This window comes from Coccidioides posadasii, chromosome 1 (assembly GCF_018416015.2).
Source record: "Coccidioides posadasii str. Silveira chromosome 1, complete sequence".
NCBI lineage: Eukaryota > Fungi > Ascomycota > Eurotiomycetes > Onygenales > Onygenaceae > Coccidioides > Coccidioides posadasii.
Window position 1 is genome coordinate 8,111,783 of NC_089407.1, and position 23,162 is coordinate 8,134,944.

The window sequence follows — 23,162 nt, forward strand, 5'->3', positions numbered from 1 at the left end:
CTCCTCCTTGGATGGCAGTGATTGCCAGAGGTTCAGTGGTTTCTATACTCTGCCATTGAATCTAAATTCTTGATGTGCCCCTTCGCGAGCCTCAATTCCAAGGAATGTCGCCGGGCCGTCAATCTCAGAGAGAGGATGAGCATAAGTTTGCCATATATATCACGGTCTGTTTGCCCTGCAAACTTTTGTCTTGCTACCTCTGAATATCACTTATCTGGTGGACCAGTTGAGTCAGTTATTTGCATTGCGCATCATCAGAGGCTGAGTTACCTGCTTCGTTCAACACCCATCTCCGCTCATACCATGAAATTCCAAATGCTGCCCATCCTGCGACTGAGAGCTGCAAATGTTTTGTAAAACCCATCTGCGCCCCTCCCGGACCCTATCGCACTTGAAATGCATAGCTCCCTATATGGCTGGAATACTGGTATGTCCATAACCTTCTTCTTGAGATGAATGAGTACAACCTTCACACTTTCCATCCCTTCCCATTTGTCTAGTCAGTCAACATAATCAAGAAGCTCATCAACTGATTTGTAGTTGCAGAATGCATTGTCAGCAGTTGCTGATGGAAGGAAATAGAGAAGCAGGTTTACAAGAAGCAGAGTCTTCTGCTTGTAGATCTTATAGAAGATGTGCTTTGGGAGGTCCCATTTCTTCTTCCGCCAATGTCCTTTCACATACTCCCTCTCATACATGAGCACAAGCATCACCTCACCTCAACCCATTGAACTGAAGGTTTGAAATGCTGGCAATAAATCAGCTATCTCCGCAAAACCAACAACAATGCAGCTCGCCTTATAGCATGTGGAAAGCACCAGTGCCTCCAGGCCCTGCTTATCTTCAAGTCCATCCTTCACTGTGAGATCCTTGTCGCTTGCATCTTGGGCATTCTTATGGCAGGCTGTGGCCCTTTGTGCTGTTGACTCATGGACTTCCCCTGTTCTTGCTGAGGTATAGCAATATAGAAGGATTGAATGTGCCAGGTCCACTCTGCTCTGTTCTCTGAATTGGCCCTTGTAGTCCAGATAGTCCCTACACCACAGGAATTCAAGAGCAGCCTTTATATCATCTGGGGACAGGTAATGCTTCTCCATCTCCCCCTCTTTTATGCCAATCTCCTTCATCAAGTCGCTCTTGATGAACTAAAAACACTGGTATTAATAACCCGGAAAGCCACAGTCATCTGGAAAGGGCAGCTCGGACCTCTCTTATGGTAACAGTTACAGACTCTGGAAATGTGCAGTTCCGTTCCCGCTGCCAACCTGCTTCAAAATTTCTTTGAAACCCATCCATTGTATCCGGCACAGGTCTATCATGTATCCGACCATTCTTTGCCCGACCAACAGAAACCAAGAATGCCTTGTAAGCCTGTATATCTGGTGGAGATGGTGCCTCCAGATGTTTCTCACGCCACCTGGATCTCAGCAAAATCAGTAATCTGGAGGAAGGTTCCTATGGCCAACTCAAAGGAGCACAAACATGTCATAAGCAGTAAGAGTTTCCTGATAAGAGGATTCAGTACAAGGCAGCACCGCCCTGCGAACAACTTTATTGTTGTACTTCTTCAAGTCCACAGCTTCCTCAGCAAGCCGTGCAAAGAAATTGCCACCCATTCTAAGTAGATCAGATGCTACTTGTTCTGTCTTCTCTTAACAAGCCAGTTCAACCATGCTGTGGGGAAGATGAGTGGCTCCCCAGCAGGGCGGGCAGGAAAGGGGTTTTCTTTCCCCATTCTCGTTGCAAAGGCATCCATTATGAGGACTTGCTGTCTATTTGGCATCATAAAAACAGATCTCAGCCACCTGCATTGGTTCGGGTGCATGATAGAGAGGTTCCGGGAAGGCTCCGGGAAGGCCCTTGAATTCGCGGGAACAAGGGCGGCAAGCAGGCGGTTGAGGACTGGCGTACTTAGGCTGTTGTATGTTTTTTTGAGCTCTTGTCAGTTTCTTTTTGGATAGGTAGATGATGAGCTCCTGTTTGCCGGACTGAGACATCTCGCTCCATATCTTGAAAACAGGAACACCTGCTGCCCTCTCCATAATAATATATTCCGCACCCACGTGGTTCGTAGGATCTGAGGACCATGTGTAGACTTTTGGGACCAGAGCATTTGTATGTTGACTCCCTATGAGATGCATGGTAGGTTGACAAATGTTGTGGAATGCAAGATAAGTTGTATCCAGTATTTCAAAATAGCTACCTCTGATTTGGTAGTGTACACCGCCGGTCCAGAGTTGCGACATGGAATTTTTGCAATAATTTCCATTCCATTTTCTTTTTTCATTAAAATGGCCTTGCTGAAGCCACCTTCCATCTTTTCAACTGCATTAATGGGAGATGCTTCTCCTCCCGCTGCGGCAGCGACAGCACAGAGAGGATCCTGGTTGGACTTCACATAACATTGTTCAAATTGGAACCTCTCATTAACAAGGAAGTTTCCATTTGTATACTCAAAGAGTTGGTCGTCAGTGATGGGCTTGCCAATGTTGTATTAGCCAGTAAGGAAAGCAGGCTGTGTTGCTTCAGTGTGTACAGAGTACCACGACAAGAGATCTGTATATTCTGCCTTATTTGTTTCCCCGGAGCACTGATCTTTTGTAGGAGGGAGAAGATGTGATTTCGCATTGTCAGCCAAGGCTTGTCTCTCACAGAGTGGAAGTGAGGTTGAATGTGCGGAGTAGAGACTCTTGCGTTTCCAGGCCTAGCCCCTACTGATATCATCAAAACTAGTCCCCTTCTGGTGCTAGTGGGAGGGACTGAGTTTAGTTGGGGTAACACCGGGCTGCGCGCTGCAAGAGCGCAATATCAAGCCTTGGATCAGTCCAGGCACTGTGGCATTTACACTAGGTCTTCGATATCCTCAGCATACATTATTTAGTAAACATGGTTACCAAATCGATATTGTTGGTAGTTAAGTGCTCGATGATGATTGTCGACTGTACGCCCGCAATGCTAACGCTAATGACTCAAATACGACAGCCTCGAATGTAATGAGGTACTTCAAGGGTTAAGGTATAATCTTGGATGTATGCAAGTACAGTCCGGACACTGGACAATATCCATGGCACTTGTCCCAAAGTTTGCGTTTTATTGTCTCATAATTAAGAAAGGACTGTCAAAGTCGCATAACCCCACATTTAACCCTAAAGCTCATCTCTCCTCGCGCTGTTGGGATCAAGTTATTGAATCTCTGAAGCTATTTGGAACAGCTCTACTATTCAGTATAGACTGACTGTTGGGACTGGGATGGGATGGGGATTTTCCAACAACCTAGAACCTGTTTCATTACTCACAATCCTATTCCCATCCCGATCTACAGAATAGCTTTCCAATCCTGTCTCAATTTACAATTTCATTCTATCCCAGTACAAGATTTGGACTGGATAGAAATCAGAAAATCTGGTTCTGATGCCAAGACTCTATTCTGCGTCAACTAGCAAATATTTTAAGATGTATGAAACTCATAAAGAGGAACAATAGAAATTCAAGAATCTTCATCTGTATTATGGGAGGTTGCTTGTTTACACGTAGGCCACATCCACTATGTCGCGTGTGGAGGTTGGGGTCAGATCTAAAATTATGCGTTGGCTGAGCTGTTTCCTGTATTTTCTGCTCTGGTGTTTTGACAGCGCTCTCGATGTTTGAAAGATCCAAAGACTGAACCCCATGGTGAGAAGTGGTCCTGTCAACTTGTCGACATTGCCCTTGGAACAATTATGGGTGTGAGATGCCGCATGTCTCTTCTCTACTTGTTTGAAAAACTAGGTCTGAAACTCATCCAGCCTGGCCGAACTTCACCACTTCTCTGGACACACGCAACATGCGGGCTGCGTCATCAGAGTACTACTTGTAGTATCTCGCAAGCAGCAATGTCAGCAAACATGTCTCCAACATGTAAGTTCCACTCTAAGTCTTGATTAGCATATTCTGACAACATGATATAGCACTGTTTGCCTACACTGCCAGTCGGTGGCTACATCTTGACAAACCGCAGCGCGACGCGCGGTACATTGAATTCAATGTCGACCGCCTGTGTGAGAAAGTACTTTCACTCTGCCCCTCTGGCACCTCAATTGAAAGCTGCCAGAAGCTGGAGGGTGGGTTTAGTAAAGCATTCATCATTAAAACCAACAATGGTAGACATGTTGTTGTCAAATTTCCCACATCTGTTGCTGGACCAGCAGGATATGTGACAAACTCTGAAGTTGCAACAATTACTTATCATAAGAGAAATTCAGTATACTTGTGAGAAATCTAGTACTAACTTGTGCATGCAGTGCAATGCAATACCAAAGTGCCTATCCTGGCCATTCTGGATTGGAGTGATGATCCAAACAATCCCATTGGCTCAGCATACATTATCATGGAACATGCCGGCGGTGTTCCACTACAGGAAGCATGGGCAGATATGCCATCAGACAAGAAAGTAAAGTGTATTGGAGCAATCTGTACAAGTATTCTGCCAATATCTGAACTTGACTTTCTGGCATATGGCAGCCTTTATTTTGCTGATGCTTCATTTCTTGATGCTGCTTCCAAGCAAAAGTTGGATAATGATCTTAAGTACTGCATTGGGCCGCATTGCAGAGGGAGTACCTACTGGGATTGCAATGTTGGTGAACCAAGATACTACACATTCAAGGAACCAAATAGAGGACCATGTAAAGATGATCTTCTTTCCATTCACATGCTTCACTTGTTAACTTTGACTCCCTAGGGCGCAACCTCTCTTCATACGCCTCTGCTTTAATTGATTCCGGCCTTGTGAGACTGCCATCAGCCGATCATCCCATTCTCTGTCAGCAGCAAGCATCCTACCAAGGCTCCGTGAACCGGCATCTGGAGCTGCTCAAAGTGGGCCAGGCTGTCTTCTCTGAGTTGTTACAACACCTGGTATCAAATCTAATGCAACACCGACCCTCTTCCACCCAGATCTACACAAGAGAAATATTTTCATCTCTAAAGATGATCCCGCCACCGTGACTGGGATTATTGATTGGCAATGTGCCAGTGTTGAGCCAGCATTCTACTATGCAGATGATGCACCTGATTTTGCCAAGGTCCCTCCTGAGGGCACATCAGAGTCTTCTGAGGAAATGCTTTGCAGCCAAGCATATGAACTAGGCTGGGCCCTTCTGGCTCCACGTCTAGGAGAAACCAGAAAAATTGATGAAACACTCCTCCGGCCATTTCGCTATTGCCATCAGACGTGGAGAGATGGGTTTGTACCATTCACCCACGAACTGATGCAGCTAAGAGAGGCGTGGAAAAAGCTTGGCTTTAAGAAGAACTGTCCCATCCCGGCCTTGAGCCAGGAGGAGATGAGGTCCTACAAGGAACAGCTTGGTATCTACAATGGGATGCTAGAGTTTAGGCAGGATATGGTTGAGACCCTGGGAGTGGAGGGGGATGGCTGGGTGTCTGAGGATCACTGGGAGGGAGTGAAGAAAGCTCATCAATATTTCTATAAAACCATTATGGCAAGTATGGAGAATGACAAGGACCGTGAGGAATTGAGAACAATGTGGCCATTTGATCAATGTCAAGCTTGAAATGGACTGGATAGTTTGGACAGTCATGAATCATATCAATGCTTTAAGCTCCCGTGCAGCTGTATTAGATTTATAGTTGCTGCAGAGGTAATAGTAACAAGTCAAGTAGAATAGGAGGGCGTGCATCAGGCAGTGAGAGAATGTTACAAGATCCTTGAAATGTGTACAAGAGTAGTCCCAAGTCACTGATGCTATCTTTCTCCAGAATTTTGGTACATATGTACTGTACATACATTCATACATAAATTAAGTGAGGATGCTCTTGTCACGGATACTGACCAGCAGCCCTGGCAATACACCAAAAAGCAGAGGGTTGGTTGCATTGTTTGCTGTAGTGACACAGTGGGTAGTCAGGCTACTCAGTGTCTAAATTGAATACATCATGCACAGATGATATCCATTAACTCCAGCAGGCCAGCTTCTTTATTGGATCCCTTGGGGTTCTCCACCCATTCTTTTGATTTTCAACCCCAAACAATAATAGTGTATAAAGTCTCTTGCACAGGAAAGAATGAAGAGGTTGCCAACAGTGCCTGGATTCCAATGTGGGATATACAGGTAGATTGGTTCTAGAATCTAGATCAGTGGGTTTCTGCCTGGGTGGTGAAGCAGTCAAAGCATCACACAATGCCCCCTTCTCAACCAACAGTAGGAGGGACTTCAGCTGAGTGATCCAGAAAGATGTCACCAGTGAATTTAGGTAGTGACCCAACAGGAGAAACAGAAGAATATGGAGATAGAGCAGAGCAACTCTTCTCTCAGTGTGAACAACTGGGCCATGTATGTTCTAGTGAAAGTAGAGGAATCCATCTTATGGTGTATACTTGCCACAATTGGGAGTGTATTCTGCCAGATGAGTGACCAGTGGGGAATGCTGAGATGGGGAAACGATAAGGCAGATGGTGAGGGCGGTAAGGATGGGTGAGCAAAGGGTGAGAAGAGGGTAACAACACAGCAGCCAGCCTCTTGCACTAACTCAGAACAGGAACATCCAGATTCACTAATAACTATGGGTTATATATATATGTGTATGTATAAATATGAGGGATTCTGGAGTAAGGGCAAGCACGAAAGCCCATCTCAAAGATTTTCGGAGCATCTATGATCTCTGTTGCTTGAACTATCCAAGCAAGAACATTGGTAGATTATGTTGAGCTCCGCACCATTGCGCTCCGCTGTGAAGATGGATCCGACCAGGAGCGGCGGAAAGCAAAGAGCAGAAGATCAGAGGCGCAGAGAAGAATCAGATGGCAAATAGAGGCGGCGGAACCCCGCCGTGATCGATTGCGTAGAGCGGGAGATGATGTCAGCAGGAGGGCTCCAGACCGGCGGACGCGCAGCTCGGATGGAGCGGCTGGCTATTCTAGACCGCCCGGCATGTCTCCACGGAGGGACGACTCTCGTTTCGGGGTGATGGCAACGGTGATAGGACTCTATATGGAGCAGTGATGACAATGATGGATGGTGGTGGTGGGTTCCCTGAGTGCCGGATTCTAATGATGCGGTTGAAATTCAACCCCCGGGTTGGCGAGTGGGCTCTTGGCGTGGGGTGGTGCGAGGGCACCCAAGGGGTTTTCGAGGTTGAGGTTCTTTAGGTGTACTCCGGACCCCGTAGAGTGCAGGGTTTTGGGGGTGCGCCGCTGGCTTGTACTCTGGAGCTACCTGGAAGTTAGGGAGCAGCCTTAGGGCATGGTTAGGGTGTTAGGAGCCCGGAGGGCCAGAGGACAATGCCCTGTAACTCGCTAACGGTGGGGGGGGGGGTGGCTGCGCCCCGCTCTGCCCAGCTACATATTACTCCGTACAGAGTACGTACACAGGAAGTGCCCAGCGTCGAGTGACTATGTAATGAGTCGTGAGTCGCAACCTCCCGGCCGTGGGTTGGTGTCAGGGCCGTGCTGAGTCAGGGACGCTAAGCTGTTTTTGGAGCCCGCGGACGAGGACTGGCCAACCAGGGTGCGCGTTGGCCAGCAGCGGGCGGGAGATCGTGGTGGGGCTGGCGCTAGGCCGGGCTGGGACTAGCTGGTATTTGACGCCAGTTGCTGATTGGCTTGGTGGGTTGTTTCCCCTATTCTCAATCTTACCATACCAGAACAGGCTGTCTTTCTCCTCTTCGGTCTGTCTGTCTCACTCTCACTTCGTTCTCACTTCACCTCACCTCACTTCACTTCGCTCCCTCTTCTCTTCTCCCTCACTCTCTCACTCACACACACTCTCTCTCTCTCACTCGTTCTCTTGCTTTCTCACACTCTCTCCCCCTCCCCCCTTCACCTCTTCCTCTCTTCCTTCTTCTCTCATCGCTGGCGTTGACCTTCTTCCTCTTCCCTCGCTCCATCCATCTCCGCACGCCTTCTTCAGCTGCTCCTTCAAGGGGCATTTTACCCGTCAGCTCCCTAGCCTCCCCTCCAACCCCTTCGATTCTATTCAGCTCGTTTCCCCCCATTTGATTTTTGAAACAGTATATCTTTGTCCCTTGTCTTGCTTCTCCATTTGGTGCTGTCGCAGCTGCTGTTTCTCTTTTTTTTTTTTTCCCTTTGCTTTTTTGTTTCTTTTGGTCGTCATCCTTGACTGCTGTTGACACGAGCCAGTGCTTTACCCTTGTTTCTCCCACTTTTCTTTCATTTTTCTTCTACATTTCTCCAAGCCTTTGGACCCATACGAATCTATCGAAGAATCGTCTCGTTGCATCCTCTCTTCTCGCCGGCATGCGTGTTCGCCGTGGTTAAAAGCATCGTCCACTCGGGGCGTTGTCTCAGCGGCTGTTTGTTTTGTTACATTTCACGTCTTGGTGAGACCCTTATTCTTCCCGCTGTTCATGCGAACTCTCTTCCTCAAACCCCCCACTCCTCTCTCTCTCTCTCTCTCTCTTTTCCCCGCTTCTACCGAAATCGTTTCGATCGCTGCGCCCTCCTCGACGATTCACTTCCCGGCAAAATATAGAGACCACCTTTGATTTTCTTTGGAGGGTGGTTACGAGGGGCTGAATGGTGAAGAGTTTCTGGCTGACTAGAGTGATACTGATAGATTGTCCTCCTCTCTGCTCACTTTCCCCTCGCTTACACGTCCTGTTGTGATCACTTTAGCGTCGCCGGATCTTTAGATCTAGACTTGCCCTCTCGCTTTCTCGACCTATTTAAAGCCCACCCCCCTTCTTCGAACTATAGAGCAAGTGTGTCAAACATGGCCGCATTGGTTCAAACGATCCCCCAGCAAGCTACTACTATCACCTTGCTTCAACCCCGTCCCGCCTCTTCCTCTGGCACCTCGCAATTGCATTCTCAGCAGCAGCAGCAACAATACCAAATGGCTCGGAATAACCAACACCACCGGCAGTCCTACAGCGGCGTCGGCCCCGTCCCAGGCTACAGACATTCCTCGTCGTCTTCCCCGTCAGCCCAGCCCGTCGCACCTTACGCCTTTACCAGCACTCCCGGTTTGGCCAACGCTGGTAACCAGTTATCACGCCCACACAGCCTCTCCCAGATGAAAGCGGACAGTTGGAGCCACGCGTCGCAGACCGACCTCTCCCCGACATACCCTGGCGTTATCCCCTCTCGTACACATTACCATCATGCTGCTGGTTCGGTATCTACTAATTCTTCTGCATCTGGCACATCATCCGCCCATTCCTCACGTTCAAAGGATGACCTGGCCTTACCTTCCCGCCACCTGAAGCCAGACCGTGTTCCACGTCCCCTCTCTTCCATAGATATGTCTTTGCCTTCTATCCCCATCTCAATGCCTCCTGCTCCGTCCTCTCCATCCTCGAAACCTTCTCCTGATCGCTACCGTCGTGGTCAGCGACGTGCTGAGCCGGCAAGCCTGACTCCATCATCTGCGTTAACTACCGTCGCTGCAGCGCCGCTGAGTCCATCAGCAACCCCTGACGCAGTCTTGGGCGAGAAGTACCCCGCATTGTCATTTTCTAGACCTCAGATCCCGGAACTCAAGACGAACTTTTCCCAGCACAGCCGAAATGCCAGTGCTGACAACGTTCCCAACACTGACAAACCTGCGCCAGAGCTCGCAAAGAGATATCGACGTAGGAGTCTTGGAAGCTTGGACAACGCCGCCCTTCTTAACTTTGCACCTTCAGAGTTCTCTCCAAAGGTCAAGTCTCCTCTTGGTTCCGCGGAATCACCCCTGAAATCGCAGACGGATTCGCCCCAGATGCCGCCCTCTGTTGTTGGAAATCGGTTGGAAACTCCCTCTCGTTCGTCGAGCCTGGTAGGTTCCTCCATCTTGGTATCTATATGCACTACTAAATTTTTTTTTTCTTTTTTTTTTTTGCATTTAGGGCTCTACTCAACCTAGCGCCTCCAAGCCTAATTCCAAATCGGTTAACCAGACACCGTCACGACCTGCCGAAGTATCACAACGCGCTAATTCCTCCCCTCTCTCCAAGGCCTCTAAAATGAATGTAGATGATTCACAAAAGAAGCCCGATGGGAAATCCCGAGATGCACCCTCCGATCAGACCAAATTCCAAAGCGCGGCTGCAAAGCGGCTCACCGAGATCTCGAAGAAAGGTGGGAAAGGGAAATCGAGACTACGACGAGCACTCTCCTTCAGCAGTGTCGCAGAGCTTCGTGTTGCCTCTTCACCTGAAGTTCCAGAAATGACCCGCAAGCAGCAGCTCGATGAAGAACTCGGTGCCGAGCAAGCCGCCATCGCTGAAAAGCAGGAGGCTAGTGGTCTCGGTGAGAACATCTACACGAGCCAGCGCCATTTTTTCACAGGTTCGACCGATAACATCTCGGTCTCATCCACCGCATCCTCTGCGTCTATCATGCTGCGTAAGATGGGCAAGAACGTTAAACGATCTACTCGGTCACTTGTGGGGCTATTCCGACCCAAGTCTCTGCATAATGTCTCGCTCGAGACTGGTCGGGAAGAGCCAATGGTGCCTCAGGTTTCAAGAGTGACGGTCGAGGCTCAGCGTGAGATGCCATCTGCCGCCATAACGGAGAGTCCAAGTGGTAGTCGAGGAATCCAGCGAAATTCAGAAGACACAACAGGCTCTGGAAGGAGTGCTGAGCAGACCGACAGTGTTCGTTCGCGCAAGAGTATCTTGGGTGGAGATAAGGAAAGGGCTGAGGTTCTAGCTGCGGTAAAGAAGGGCATTCTCAAGAGTACGGTCTCGTTTAGCCACATTTTCGTATGACCAGATGCTAACGTGTCATGTAGAAACACTTCCTGGTTGCTCTTCTCCAGCTATGCGACCGTCAGAGGCTCGTTTCGCTGAGTCTCCACACTCCAGTGCGCCCAGCACACCACGCGATGAGCGGCCCCCGGGCTCTGGTCATCGTCGTACAGACTCTGTAACAATTGAAGGCGAAGAATATTTCCTTCCGCCTGGCCGCTTTAGTGGCGCTAGAGCAAGCAGCGCTCCAGTCACACCCCAGAATACCGTCAAGAATATTTCTTTCAGCCCTAGAATTCAGTTTCATGATACATGGCCTAGCGGCGAATATGATCGTCGTGGGGATATTGCGACTTGTAATCGTTTGACTCCTCTTTTGGCTCAGCAGATCAAGGAGGAGCTTAATACTTTTAAAATGGTAAGCCAGGTCTCGCATCGAGCGTGGTGGCAACGGTCGGATTCGCTAACTACATGGACAGGAGATGGAAGTGCATGAATCATCCAAAGTCTATACACATTTCTTTTAACGATTCTGCATCATCGGCGGCGTTTTTTTCTCCCGCAAAGAATTTCTTTTCCTTTTTTTTTTTTCCTCTAGCGATTTCCTATGTGTATTATTTACCATACTCTTTTTGTCCTGATCGTTCTCGATGCGAAGATTGTCTCGACCTCGACGTCTCTATACACTATTTTCTTTGATGACGACTCGGAAGCCTGTCACGCCAACCACTCCACCTCCACACAGGGACATAGCATTGTGCGCCATTCCCTCTACCCACGACATTTTAAAAAAAAGAGACCCCGCTGCCTTTACGACTCCTCTCATATTACACCCGAAACCCTAAAAGAAGGCTCCGTTGCTTTACCAATTTTTTTTTTTTTTTTTTTTTTTTTTTTTTTTTTTTTTTTGGCACCGTGTATCCCAGTTCCGTATACTAGTTATTTAATGGGTTGCTCGTTCCTTTGCTGACTCTCCCCGCGTGGTTTGATCGATTCTCTTTTTTCCTTTTTGTTCTGTCCAGCGAGGTACACCTGTCCTTCAATTACCTTTTCATTTTTTTTTTTTTTTTTTTTTTTTCCTCTTGTTTCTTTCCTAATCAAGTGGTAGGCTAAATATTGACTTTGTCCTTTTCCATTCCTTTTTTCCCCCGATTTCTTGTTACATGTGTTCTCTTTTCTTTTTTCATGTTTATTACATTTCTGTGCTTTTTCTGCCAAGTGTGCTCTGGTATTCAATGAACTGTCTGCTGTTTGAGTGAGAGCGTGTATTATTGATTAGGATAGCCTTTTTTTCTTTTTTGTCCAAAAGAAATGCATTTCCTGCATGTCTCCATGCCCTTTGATCCCTGCAGTTCTCAACGTAGCTTTGCAGGACTCAGCATCCTTCGCCGGTGTAAGAGGGACGGCCTGATCGCAACTCGACGATCCCTTCGGCATTTTCTGGCGCTGTCATTCGATGTTTGAGCAAGGGCCATCCTGGGGCTCAGCCGGGGGAATCCTGCTGGCGTTTTAGCTTACTCTCCCTTTTGTTTCAGTTGCATTTCTACGGAGTACCGGAAGGTGAGATCCGTGCCGATCAAAGGGTGGTATGTGGGGGGGGTTTTTGGAACTCGGGATCTGGGGTTTCGCGGGGGTTGGCTGCATGCCAATCGCCGGAGTAAACGACACCCAGGCCGGGGGGGAGTTTGAACACGAAATGGTCCGTGGCTAGCACTTTGGATGCCCCAGGCAAGGAACAAACCACGGATAAACGCGTGGAAAATGTCTTTCAAATGAATACGGAGTACACGTAACCTCGATCTACATACACACGGGCAGGCAGCTGGGAATCGATAACATCACCATTCCTCACATAGCCCGTTCAAGCTCATCTTCTCCGTCCCGTTCCCTCCCACTGGTCTAAACACCCTCACCCTCCCCTTCACCATCTCTCCAAGATCATACGCGCCTACACTCACCTCTCTCTCCACCCTGGCATTCTGCTCAACCACACTCACTTTCTCCCCCTCCACCGCATCCACAATCGCCGTATGCTCACCAACCTGAACATTCTCCTCCCCACTCGCTAGCCCGCCCAACAGCACCCTAATATGTCGAAAATGCGCATCGCTGAGCTCCAGGACGTCTCCTGCCCGCACGTCCGCCGCCTGCAGGATTCCCGCTGCCGGAACTAGCGACGACACGTCCCAGTCCAGAACCAACTGCCCGTGCACCCGGCCCGTGCTGGGCTGCGGTGGTTCGTGCCCTTCCCTCACAGCCGCGCCCCAAGTGTGCTGTAGGGCCGCCGACGCGAGCGACCAGCATTCCCCGTCCGCCACGGTGGTGCCGAGACGAGAGCGCGCGAAGGAGAGGATGTGTGGCGCGTACCATTGAGAGGCGAGGAGTAATTGCTCCCGGGTAAGTTCCCGGGTGTTGCCCCTGGGTCCGTGCGCCGAGGAAGGGAGGTGCTTGATGTCGGAGCGAAGGGTGTTGGTGATGTCGGATGTGTTCCATTGCACGCGAATTTTGGTTATGCTCATGTCCAGTTCCCATTGCACTGCCCCGATTACGGTCCAGTCTTGGCTAAGGACTCCTGGGTGTGTGGTCAAGTTGGACGGGTCGGGGTCAATGCGCTCGATGTATTCCCAGGTGTATGTAGCAGACGAGATGGGCGCGTGCGCGCGAAGCTCTGGGTAAGGGAACGTAGGTGGGGTTGCGAGAAACCAGTTTGTGGAGAGGGCGAGAGGGATGTTTTCTGAGGGATGGGAAGACATCGTATCCTTTGGCTGGGCACGTATATCGGGGTATAGACTCTGCCAAAGAGGAAATATTGACGCTAACGTTCTTGCTGAAGAGAATGAGCGCGAGTGTTGTAATCAAGTCACGGCAGCGCTTGTCAATCTTGTATGAAAGAAATAGATTCTAACATAAAGATGTGACGCTGACTGCTTAGTGAAATCGCTGTATATCATTTCACCTCGACCATTCGTCAATGTGTATGCTTCAACCCTCGACTTCACTTAACGTTGGATAGCCCTTCCATCCAGAGTCCTTGTTGCCCGTGATGTGCTTTAGAACAAAGAAAAGGGGGAGATCGGGGTATAGGCCCATCCACACTTGAGCATGTTTCTGGGTATCGATCGCCAGAAGTGCAACCTAGATAAGTGGTCTGCTTGAATGTATGAGAATAAACCAAGCATCAACGTAGGTTTAAACCTAGGCAGGCGATGCAACCATGAGCCATGAATTTCTCCTCCCTTTCCTTGTTCTTCACATAAGCCGGCAGGCCTACTTGGATGCAGTCTTGTCAAGTTGGCAATTCATAGGTATCTACATATTTATTAGTCAGTACGCGGGTTAACTACTCTATCTGCTTCACGGCTGACTCTCTCTGGGATGTATGTATACAAGTATAAATGTATATTCTTACTCACTTCCCGGTGGTTAATTAAAATTGCTCCCAGTGTAAAATAAAATGCCTAAAACCCGCCTAAACCGTCCGAACCTTACTCCTATGACCGGTGATGATGCATAAAACAGTAAAAGAAAACAGAACAAAAACAAAAAAAAAGAAAAAAGAAAAAAGAAAAGGGGAAAACAAGCACTCATCGCGGCTTCGTGTTCAACGGGAGGGGTGGTGGGGAGGGGGAATGATTAACCGGCTTTGAATGCATGGATGCCTTCTTCGGTGGTGGCGGAGGTGGTGGCTTTCTCTTGTTCAATGCATCCAGATCGGGCCTTGACGTGTTTGGCGAGGAATATGGATGATTTGGGATAGCTGGTTGACTTGAGGGATGCCCCGGCGGAGGTGGAGGAGCATCTGGATAAGCTGGCGACTTCTGGTCTTCTATAAAATCGTTGATCCGCTTGGTAATCCCATATTTTTGGTTTAATCCGTTAAGTTTGCCCTTCACGGACTGAATTTGGTCTTCGTGTCGGTCTCGGAAGCTGTTTGTGCGTCCTGGGGGCGCCGGATGCTGTCCAGGGGAGACATTACTGCGGATATTTTGCTGGACGGCGGGCTGGGATGCGATATGTGAAGCTGCGGTCGCTGCGGTTTGGAATTGTTGCGGAGTGACGCCTTGTACGGGAGAGTGTGTAGTGGCAGGAGTAGAGGAAACAGGGGAAGAAGAGGTGTTCAACCGCGAAAATCGCGACTGCAATTCATTTGTGGCGTTGATCGCTGTGGAAGCGTAATTTGGGCTCTGAGAGCTTGAAGTATTGCTTCCTTGACGCTGGATGCCCAATTCTGGAACCGAGACGCCCGCCTTTGCCAGACGACTCGTGGCACCTTGGCTCAGATACGGCTCTGTCGCTCTTTGAACGGCTTCGTAGGGTGGAGGAGGTGGAGAGGAAGCAGTGCTGGGCAGCGCTTCTCGGGGAGGAAGTCGTGGTGGTAGATACGGTTTTGATTTTGTCGCTGTGCCGTCACCTTCCTGCCGCACGGGAGGCGTCGGGAAGCGGTTGGTTGAGAGGCCTGTGGTGGACGCGCGATGAGGGACTGGCGGAGGAGCAGGTTTCTTCGATGTCTCCTGCTCAGCTTGCCGGCGGGATGGAACCGGAGGAGGGGTGTATGACGCCCCGTTCCCAGTGTTGCTGCGTTTCGGAGGTGGTGCAAAAGACGATGGATCCTTCAGGCTCGACAGTGGGCGTGCAACATGCTCTGTTCTCTGGCTGGCATTGGGGTCTTTTCCTTTTCCCACCCATCCGGCCTAAGACTCACAGAGTTAGCTACAGCATTACATATCACTAACTCTCAGGAGATCTTGAACACTTTACCACTTGGTTGATCCCCTTGAAGTCGCCACGCCAGCTCTCTCGTCCGCCGTCTCTCCCCTTCGGATGCCACCCATCCTTTATGATCCCCTTAAAGCCACTCATTTTTTTTTTGAATGTGAGCAACGTCGGCACTCTGGTTTGCTGGAGATCGCAACCAATGTCAGCTAACTGCGGCTTGCATGGGAGCTGTCGGCGTGTTGAAGGTTGGGATCCGCGTTCTGGCTGCCGCTCTCCGCCCGCGCCGTCGTCAGCGCATCACGTGTTGGGCGCTGATCAACCGCCCGTCGACGAAAAACACGCGGGACGCTTGATTCGATTCAACGCTCAACAACGCTTCTTCTTCTCTCCACCATCCTCCTGGATTGCTCCAGAAAGGTGGTTGTTCATTCAATGGAGTCAGCACTGACTGTCACGATGCTGCTAACAAAACTCTAGGATGATGAAAGTCGCATTCTCCAGGGATCCTAGCTAGACTTGATTTTGGCTTAGGCTGGTGACTTGTTGCTAGCTATCAAGTATTTTAATCTACGTCAAGGCGAGTGCATGCTGTCTGCTTAATAAATATAAGCAGCCTGTTGGTCTCTTGTCGGTCCTTGCTATCATGAAGAAAGAATTATCTGACGGTTTTGCATCCGTATCCCATTGCTGGGCTTCTTTGGATATGCGCTACATCCACATCCCTGGATTTCCGCTGTTCACTCTTTAATGATGAGGATGCGCGCTCAAGCTCCTGCCCAATAGCCTTTCGGTCATCCCCAGAACTCACTGTGTTCCTGTCAAACAAAATCATCGGCAAGAAATAACCAATATGCACTTGAATAGATCAGGTGTGGAAACCTAGGAATATAGTTTTAGTGCCTTTGTTCTCCGGTGATGCGCTATCAGGTTTCCTTTGCAGAGCCACTCTGTCTTCCTACCTTTCCACCTATGCTGGACCTAAGCATGTTGGCCCAGGGGACGCCATTAAGGATGCGCGTTACCTCCGACGTGTTCATGAGAAAGAAGCGGCTACAATAGTTGCAGTATTCTGGTTGGATCTACTGAGTTTGCCGGAAACTGCACTGCTAGTATTGCTTGAACATGTCGCTTAGGAATGGGCCCAAGACAACGGGGACCGCAGACGTCCTACATGAATATGGCCCCTGCTGTTGCGTTGTGTCTGCAACCAAACGCATCTTCAGTTAAGCAGCTAACTTCCAGAAAACCGTGATATCTGTCCCTCCTATATTTCAAATGACCCCAAAAATTTCGCCAGTTGTGACTGCTGATTCGATTACAGGTCAAAAGGTGGAAATAGTTGATGGAATAACAAACCCGCGGAATATTTTCCCTTTGTCTACAGCACCCGAGTGTTTGATCCCGATGCCACCGCCTGGTGCTGGCATATCTTTATTTTTATTTCTGGCATATCCAGAAATGCTGAGATGGAAGATCTGGCTGTGTCAGGGATCAGCTTATCTTCCAGTCCACCACAATTGCCAAATTCAAATATCATGTCTTCGTCAGCATTCTCTTCGCCTCCACTCTTTTCTGGACAAAAAAGGTTCTTTGACGAGGCCAGAGATGTGCCAGTCTCCCAAAAGTTTCTAGATAGCTTAGTTCCGGGCGATTGTGATGTATCCGATACAACAACCCGCTCCCGCATTAACTCCTCGCAATCCTTAGATCGCCCCAGTTCCGCTTCCACAAGGGCCGCCAGCCTGATTGCAAATGCCGAAGCACATATATCAGTAGGAAAGAGCGTTCACCAACACCAGAGTCCTGGGTTGCAGAAAGATCTTTTTGATTTTGAAGGGGTGAACCGCGTTGTTTTGCAAAAGAGTTTGCCCTCAAAAGATCCAGATAATCTACAAAAGCAAGGGCAATCACGGGTGAAATATTCTGACAGGGCTAATGAGGGGCACAGTGATATGTAAGGGCGTGTGCCAACATCTCTTCCATACGATCTTCGAAGTGCGAGGAGGGAATCACAGGCGAAAGTGACTTCGCCCATAGTTAATGCAGAGCGCGATACTGTTCAAGAAAGTGCCCCAGGCCCCCATCCATATAGGCTGAGGAAGAGATCGCAGGCTGAGGTGTTACCACCAAGAGCCAAGGTGAATGATTGCATAAAAAAGCAACCAAAGCACCAGCACCAGAAAACTCTGGAAGTAGGGGTAAACATTGCCGCATGTAGGGTTAGCTCACCACTAAAGAATATTAATGATGCTGACAATAACTTGCTAGCTGTCTCTGTTTCAACTAAACATTTTGATGCGATCCCTGAACACACAACTGCCAAAAGGAGGCACAAAAGCCCACATCCTCTCCTTCTCAGAGATTTGTGGGAGGGTTACAAATTATTTCAAGCCCGCGAGAACGCTATCCAACTGTTACACATATTTGCCCTAGTGATACCCACCCAACCCAGTCTATGAATATGATGTGAACAAAAATAATTGAAGTTGTGGATTTGATTGTTCACAGCTTGGGTGCGAATTAGCTCAGGAACTGCACGGGTTCTATCCAGGCGGGATTTCCCCCCTTCGGTCCGAGACTGTTGGATCTATCAACATCTAGAACTAGAGTCTCTGGAGACTCAATCTTTTGACTTATTGGCACATTCGTTGTTCCTGATCTCAAGCTTTTACGGACATTGTTTTAGAATTCTCGACATGCCAGCGCCATCATTGGCGCGTACCTACATACAGCTGTTTCTCCGAGGTGCCTATCGTTGGCTACCGTAGAGCGAGTTAGCATAGCTCTACTGCAATCTACGGTGCTTGCTTATATCGAGACCTTTCAGCTTGAATATCGGTATTAGGTTATTGATAACCTTCGTTTAAGTATTATTATCCGAATAGGAAGTTCGACTTTCTTTTTTTTTTTTTGCCTATCAGGCCTTCAAATTTGATTTGCACAACCATTTTGTATGGATCAAACCTTGTCAGGAAACGATCTAAAATCATTGGTTCCATAATTTATTCTTTTTATTCGGCAATTGGTAGGAAGCATGAGATGCACAAGGTCAGCGCAGGATTCTAGGGAAAAGAAGGGGAAAGCAAAAGTGCTTAAGCTTCAAAGTCATCACGCATATCAAACCCCTCTTCCTCCTCACCATCACTAATTTCCGCCATGTCCTCGTCCAAGCCCTCGAAAATCATGAACTGTTCGTTCTTTGCATCCGTTTCGTCAGGAACCACGTTCCCGTTCTGCACTTCACAGTCCTTCAACACGCACTCACGCCCGATTTTACCCCTCCGCCCGATGATGCAGTCGGAAAGCTGGCTTCGCTCGCCGATGACAACGCCATCCATGAGCAGGCAGCGTGTAAGTCGGACACCACTGGCGATATGGCAGTTTGCGCCGACAACGGACTCTTTGATGACCGTCTTCTCTTCGACGGTGACGTTTTCGGCGATAAGACAGTCTGCTTTGGTGACGGTGCAGCGTTGGGCGATGCCGGCTGGGTGGGCGATTTTGTTTTGATGAGCAAATGGCGAAAAGGACTCGGTGGCGTCGCTAATGGCTTCTAGTTTGGCGAGACGAAGAGAGGTGGAAAGGAGCAAGGAGGAATTGTCGACACGTCGGATGAATGATTCCGAAGGTTTTGAGGAGTGGATGTATGCCAGCACAGGAGGGACGACGAGCTTCTCGGGTGGAGGTGATACTTCGGTTTCTTGGAGGGTGTCGCTGCGCGTTAGGGGACCAGGTCTGGATTTGGACACGGTACCATTGGGATTGATATCCAGCCATCTCGTAGACTTTGTGGTGCTCATAGACATCAAGTCAATGTCTTCTTCCACCTGGTCACGCTTGATGCTGTATTTGTTTCCGTGATCCCTGTCGGGGTCGAAGATCTCCCGAAGGCCCAGCTTCTCTCCAAGACCACTTTGCCATTCGGCTTTTGCCCACCATCCTACCAAGTCTTCGCTGATGCTTTCGAATTTCTCGTTCATCATGGCCATTTCCTTCACCCAGTAAGGGAATATATAGATGTGGGCATCACGATATGTTGTTAGCATTTTAATTTTGCCGTGACGTTTTAATAGTGAGTGCCGCATCAATAGTGCCTGGTGTTCTTCCATGATATCCTTCAAACTGTCCATCGGCATGGTATAAACCAGTTTTGCCAAGGAGGACGGACCATCGTTATTACCAGGACGTACTGCAGGTGCCTCATCCTTATTTAAGGGCGTGATCGCAAGGAAGTCAGCGACCTCAGTCTTCACCTTTGTGCCATCCGGGCCTGTAGGATACCACACGCTTATTCCACCTCTTCGTCCGCACCTCTCGCCGCCTACACCTATCAAGCTGGAAGTTCTTGATTCGAGCCAGTCTCCATCCCACGAAGCATCGAGCGCGCCATGCGTTGTCATCCAGGCTTCTAGAAATGTCACTCCTGGGACATCACAGACCAGATCACAGGGAAGTACTATGAAATCTGATTTTATGCATGCTTGAACTTCCGGTAACCGCAAAAGCTCTGCTGTGCCTGTGGTGAGAGTTAGGCTTTCCGGGGATATGACTGTGGCCGACGGGGGTGGCAGAGATGTTAGATGCGGATTTTGCGATAAGGATGCCTCCAATGCTGCCTTGCTGGCTGGAGGTGTGATGAGTGTGATGTCTGGTCAACTAGTTAGCGGAGGCGTATAGTTTATCTAACCCACAAAACCACAAAATATTAAGATAACTAGATTGAATATAAACTACTGTGTGGACTCATAGATCCATTTAACCTATGAACATAGCACGCCTGAGAGTGAATACAATGCATGGTTGCGATACAGTACTTACTTGTAATTCCCATGCGATAACACCAATCAAGAGGGTACCAGACCATAGGGCGATTTGCAATAGGTACTAGGGCTTTGGGGAACTCTTCTGGAATGGATGTAAACGTGTTTAGAGAGACGCCAGGGCCGCAAAGGATAAGGGCCTGGAACCCTAAGGGGGGCCCTGAATGAGGCATTGTTCAATAGAATAGGTGGAAGCAAATGTCTGGGATTCTTGTCGAACAGCGCTCTCCTCTAAAAAGCTTTGGTAACTATGCGTTTTCCTATTATACCGCTTTCAATGTCGGGCTGGCGGGGAATATCAAATTTGCTTTTCAAAAGCGGGATAAGCCTGATAAGATAGGGTATTGCTGGAGCGGAGGACCAAACTGGAATGTTATAAAACAGTACGGAGTACAGAGAAGGGAAGATGCTTGAATTAAAAAAAGATCATCTGCACTTTTTTACTTTTTAAGCCCATGCTGTCCGGAGCTTGCTGTCGCGTTCTTCCACAGTGAACACCTTTTGACGGAGTCATTCGATGATCGCCGCAGCTCCGACTCAAACTTCACAAGCACATGATGATAAGATTTTGCTTAGTCATGGAGCAATATGCAAACAGTACAAACATTGCCAGCCTCATGTGCCAGCCACATTTTGCTCAAAGTTCCGAGGCTGAAGGGAGCAGCCACCAAGGCCCGCCCGTCCTGCCTTTTCGCACCCCCCTGCCGCTCCCTCGACGATGCGCTTCCCATCACGATCATCCCCTGCGACAGCACTCTGAATCACCATTCTGCTGGAACAGGACGCAATGAGCTGTCCTGCTCGCATCAACCAGCGCACCGCAAAAGGCAAATCGTTCATTGACATCCACTGATTTCTGCCCCTCATGTCAGACCGGTACTTTGGAGACAATCGTCGTCGAGGCCCGGCCGGTTTCAGCTCAGGCGGGAGACGCACTGCTCTCGGATACTGGGTACCTCTCGCTGTTACAGTTACAGTTGCTGCTGTTGGATTGGTCGCTTGGGTATGGAGTGAGCGCAATGACGGCGACGAGGATGGACATAATGATGGACAGGAGGGTCGCGCGCCTATTGGTCTCGACCCAGGTGCCGACGATCCAGGATATGCGCAAGGGACTACCACTGGGACCCAACACCGATCCCCGGGTGAGGAGGATAGCGTGATATCTCGAATGCAAGGCGCCTGGCGCCGGACACCGAGTCCCCAGCAATTGTTTGACGGTGCCAGCAAGACGGTCGCTGCTGGTGTTGCAGCTGCAGGAGCTGCCGTTGGAGGAGCCTTGAGCGCAAACCGTGAGGAGGGGACGAACGACTTCGAAGATTATTCAAGATGGGCTGAGGAGACAACTGCGCCAGGTTCTACAGGGCCGCCTACTCGCTCTGCGCCCGGCGTGCTTCCTCGTGGAGCTTCGTTGGCTGCTGATCCCACTGCGAAGAAGAGAAAGACGGTCGCTATCGTTGTGTCATCCGTATGCAGTGGTGAAAGTGATGAGGAAAGCGCATCTGAACACGCTGTAAGTTAAGGGGTTTGCTTTTGCTTTAATCTCGCTTGTGGCTAATGTTTACAGTCCATTCTTGCCCGCCTACCAGAATATATCGAACCCGAGGCGGCACGTATCTTCGTTCTTATATATGCTCCGGGAATGAAACCAAGGAGTGCCAACGAGGGGAACTCCTCCCGCCAGGCACTGTCAATGGCTTCTTCCTACTCCAATATCAGCCCGGAGGAAGCTGCAGGCGCTGAATCTCGGGGGGATTTAAAAGATGTGGAACCTAGGCCCGCCAGTGATGACTTCCCGTCTGCATCTCATTTCTTTAAGACACTTTACAATCAAGCCCAAGTCCTCGTCGATCAAGAGTCGATGATTATGCCGTTTAGCACGCCAACGGGTCACGTAAACATCCTCCGAAACCTCTCGCCTGATCTCGTGTACATGCAGGAGAGTATAACCGGAGATAAAGGTGAAAATGTCCACAATCTAACAAGATGGATCCGGCAAACTGTTGTGGTGGTCGGCGATGAAGGAGGGCGTGGAGGTCTGGTGGATAGCGATGACGAGTCGGCTGTGGCAACCGAAGGGGAAAGATGGTGGCAAAAAGAGGGAGTTATAGGCCTGGGGAAACGAATTGATGTTGTGGATGGGGTCAGGGCCGGAGATGACTGGAAGCGAAGGGTCTGTGGCCACGAGTAATGTGCCTGTCGGTTTTTAGCGGGCGGCTTCCCGTGATGCACCGGGATTTTATATTTAATGCGGGGAACTGGGGCGTTTATCTGTTTACTACGATGATGCTTCTTTCATTACTTCTATGGAGGATGGGTTCTGGTGCTGCGCAAAAAGGGCACCGCTGGTTAATAGGCGGAGGGATGAGAAAGATACCCTTTGGAGGACCGGGATGGGATCGTTCGCCTACCAATACGCAAGGATACTTGCTTGTAATGTTGTCTTGGAAAGTTTATATATTAATTAGTCCACACTTTATGGAATACATGCTCCCAACATTTTTATTCCACTGCTGTCACAACTCTCACTCCCAGCAACACTCTCCCGTGCGGCGTGCTCCGTGCTCCGATATAAAAGTCGCTCGTTCTGCTGGCCGATACTCAAGGCTTAGTCAGCTGTCAGGTCTCACGTGGCCCCATTAAGCCTCATTCTTGGCATCACATCCGCCGTCGACGAGATTCATTCCGATCACGACGACAGCCAGCCCGCCTACGCATCACCTTTCCTTTCAGCCTGCCGTCCGACTGTCGTGTCCGTTCCATGTGAACCATGCAGAGCACTTTCTGCGTCCCATAGCGCCCCGACTTGCGGTATATCCGGTCCTGCAACCTCCACCCGGAGCGCCTCCCGATCCCTCCCCACATGCCGAACTCATCCATCATCGCCATATCTGCCCCTGCAACGTCGAGCACTCGTCAGCCGGCATTACT

The 23,162-nt window shown here is 49.4% G+C and overlaps 8 protein-coding genes across 8 annotated transcripts; 4 read left to right on the forward strand and 4 right to left on the reverse strand.

The window, feature by feature from the left end:
* Window positions 1-719: 719 nt before the first annotated feature.
* Window positions 720-1,127, reverse strand: D8B26_002481 (uncharacterized protein; the record flags this gene model as incomplete). The annotated part of the gene is made up of 1 exon (XM_066123846.1): window positions 720-1,127. The coding sequence occupies one exon, from the start codon at window positions 1,125-1,127 to the stop codon at window positions 720-722; it is 408 nt and encodes a 135-aa protein (XP_065979921.1).
* Window positions 1,128-3,872: 2,745 nt separating this feature from the next.
* On the forward strand, window positions 3,873-4,252 carry D8B26_002482 (uncharacterized protein; the record flags this gene model as incomplete). The annotated part of the gene is made up of 2 exons (XM_066123847.1): window positions 3,873-3,897; window positions 3,948-4,252. 2 exons carry the CDS (start codon window positions 3,873-3,875, stop codon window positions 4,250-4,252), a joined length of 330 nt encoding a protein of 109 aa, XP_065979922.1.
* A 114-nt stretch (window positions 4,253-4,366) lies between these two features.
* On the forward strand, window positions 4,367-5,555 carry D8B26_002483 (uncharacterized protein; the record flags this gene model as incomplete). The annotated part of the gene is made up of 2 exons (XM_066123848.1): window positions 4,367-4,664; window positions 4,936-5,555. The coding sequence occupies 2 exons, from the start codon at window positions 4,367-4,369 to the stop codon at window positions 5,553-5,555; spliced, it is 918 nt and encodes a 305-aa protein (XP_065979923.1).
* Window positions 5,556-7,744: 2,189 nt separating this feature from the next.
* Window positions 7,745-12,044, forward strand: BNI4 (bud neck involved protein). The gene is made up of 5 exons (XM_003071850.2): window positions 7,745-8,340; window positions 8,577-9,779; window positions 9,850-10,684; window positions 10,740-11,113; window positions 11,175-12,044. Exons 2-5 carry the CDS (start codon window positions 8,733-8,735, stop codon window positions 11,220-11,222), a joined length of 2,304 nt encoding a protein of 767 aa, XP_003071896.2. The 5' UTR covers window positions 7,745-8,340; window positions 8,577-8,732; the 3' UTR covers window positions 11,223-12,044.
* A 489-nt stretch (window positions 12,045-12,533) lies between these two features.
* Window positions 12,534-13,448, reverse strand: D8B26_002485 (uncharacterized protein; the record flags this gene model as incomplete). The annotated part of the gene is made up of 1 exon (XM_003071851.2): window positions 12,534-13,448. One exon carries the CDS (start codon window positions 13,446-13,448, stop codon window positions 12,534-12,536), a length of 915 nt encoding a protein of 304 aa, XP_003071897.2.
* A 562-nt stretch (window positions 13,449-14,010) lies between these two features.
* D8B26_002486 (uncharacterized protein) lies at window positions 14,011-15,588 on the reverse strand. Its single transcript, XM_003071852.2, has 2 exons — window positions 15,454-15,588; window positions 14,011-15,386 (listed from the first exon to the last, which is right to left on the reverse strand). Exons 1-2 carry the CDS (start codon window positions 15,553-15,555, stop codon window positions 14,280-14,282), a joined length of 1,209 nt encoding a protein of 402 aa, XP_003071898.2. The 5' UTR covers window positions 15,556-15,588; the 3' UTR covers window positions 14,011-14,279.
* Window positions 15,589-18,388: 2,800 nt separating this feature from the next.
* On the reverse strand, window positions 18,389-20,727 carry D8B26_002487 (uncharacterized protein). Its single transcript, XM_003071853.2, has 2 exons — window positions 20,230-20,727; window positions 18,389-20,059 (listed from the first exon to the last, which is right to left on the reverse strand). Exons 1-2 carry the CDS (start codon window positions 20,402-20,404, stop codon window positions 18,504-18,506), a joined length of 1,731 nt encoding a protein of 576 aa, XP_003071899.2. The 5' UTR covers window positions 20,405-20,727; the 3' UTR covers window positions 18,389-18,503.
* A 197-nt stretch (window positions 20,728-20,924) lies between these two features.
* D8B26_002488 (uncharacterized protein) lies at window positions 20,925-22,781 on the forward strand. The gene is made up of 2 exons (XM_003071854.2): window positions 20,925-21,744; window positions 21,799-22,781. The coding sequence occupies exons 1-2, from the start codon at window positions 21,097-21,099 to the stop codon at window positions 22,420-22,422; spliced, it is 1,272 nt and encodes a 423-aa protein (XP_003071900.2). The 5' UTR covers window positions 20,925-21,096; the 3' UTR covers window positions 22,423-22,781.
* Window positions 22,782-23,162: the final 381 nt, after the last annotated feature.

Coding starts and splice junctions, on each gene's coding strand:
- BNI4 (XM_003071850.2), top strand. CDS start 8,733: ATGGCCGCATTGGTTCAAACGATCCCCCAGCAAGCTACTACTATCACC. Junction 9,780..9,849: donor CCTCTCGTTCGTCGAGCCTG/GTAGGTTCCTCC, acceptor TTTTGCATTTAG/GGCTCTACTCAACCTAGCGC. Junction 10,685..10,739: donor AAAGAAGGGCATTCTCAAGA/GTACGGTCTCGT, acceptor CGTGTCATGTAG/AAACACTTCCTGGTTGCTCT.
- D8B26_002486 (XM_003071852.2), bottom strand. CDS start 15,555: ATGAGTGGCTTTAAGGGGATCATAAAGGATGGGTGGCATCCGAAGGGG. Junction 15,387..15,453: donor TCAAGGGGATCAACCAAGTG/GTAAAGTGTTCA, acceptor TGTGAGTCTTAG/GCCGGATGGGTGGGAAAAGG.
- D8B26_002487 (XM_003071853.2), bottom strand. CDS start 20,404: ATGCCTCATTCAGGGCCCCCCTTAGGGTTCCAGGCCCTTATCCTTTGC. Junction 20,060..20,229: donor TTATCGCATGGGAATTACAA/GTAAGTACTGTA, acceptor CTAGTTGACCAG/ACATCACACTCATCACACCT.
- D8B26_002488 (XM_003071854.2), top strand. CDS start 21,097: ATGTCAGACCGGTACTTTGGAGACAATCGTCGTCGAGGCCCGGCCGGT. Junction 21,745..21,798: donor AAAGCGCATCTGAACACGCT/GTAAGTTAAGGG, acceptor TAATGTTTACAG/TCCATTCTTGCCCGCCTACC.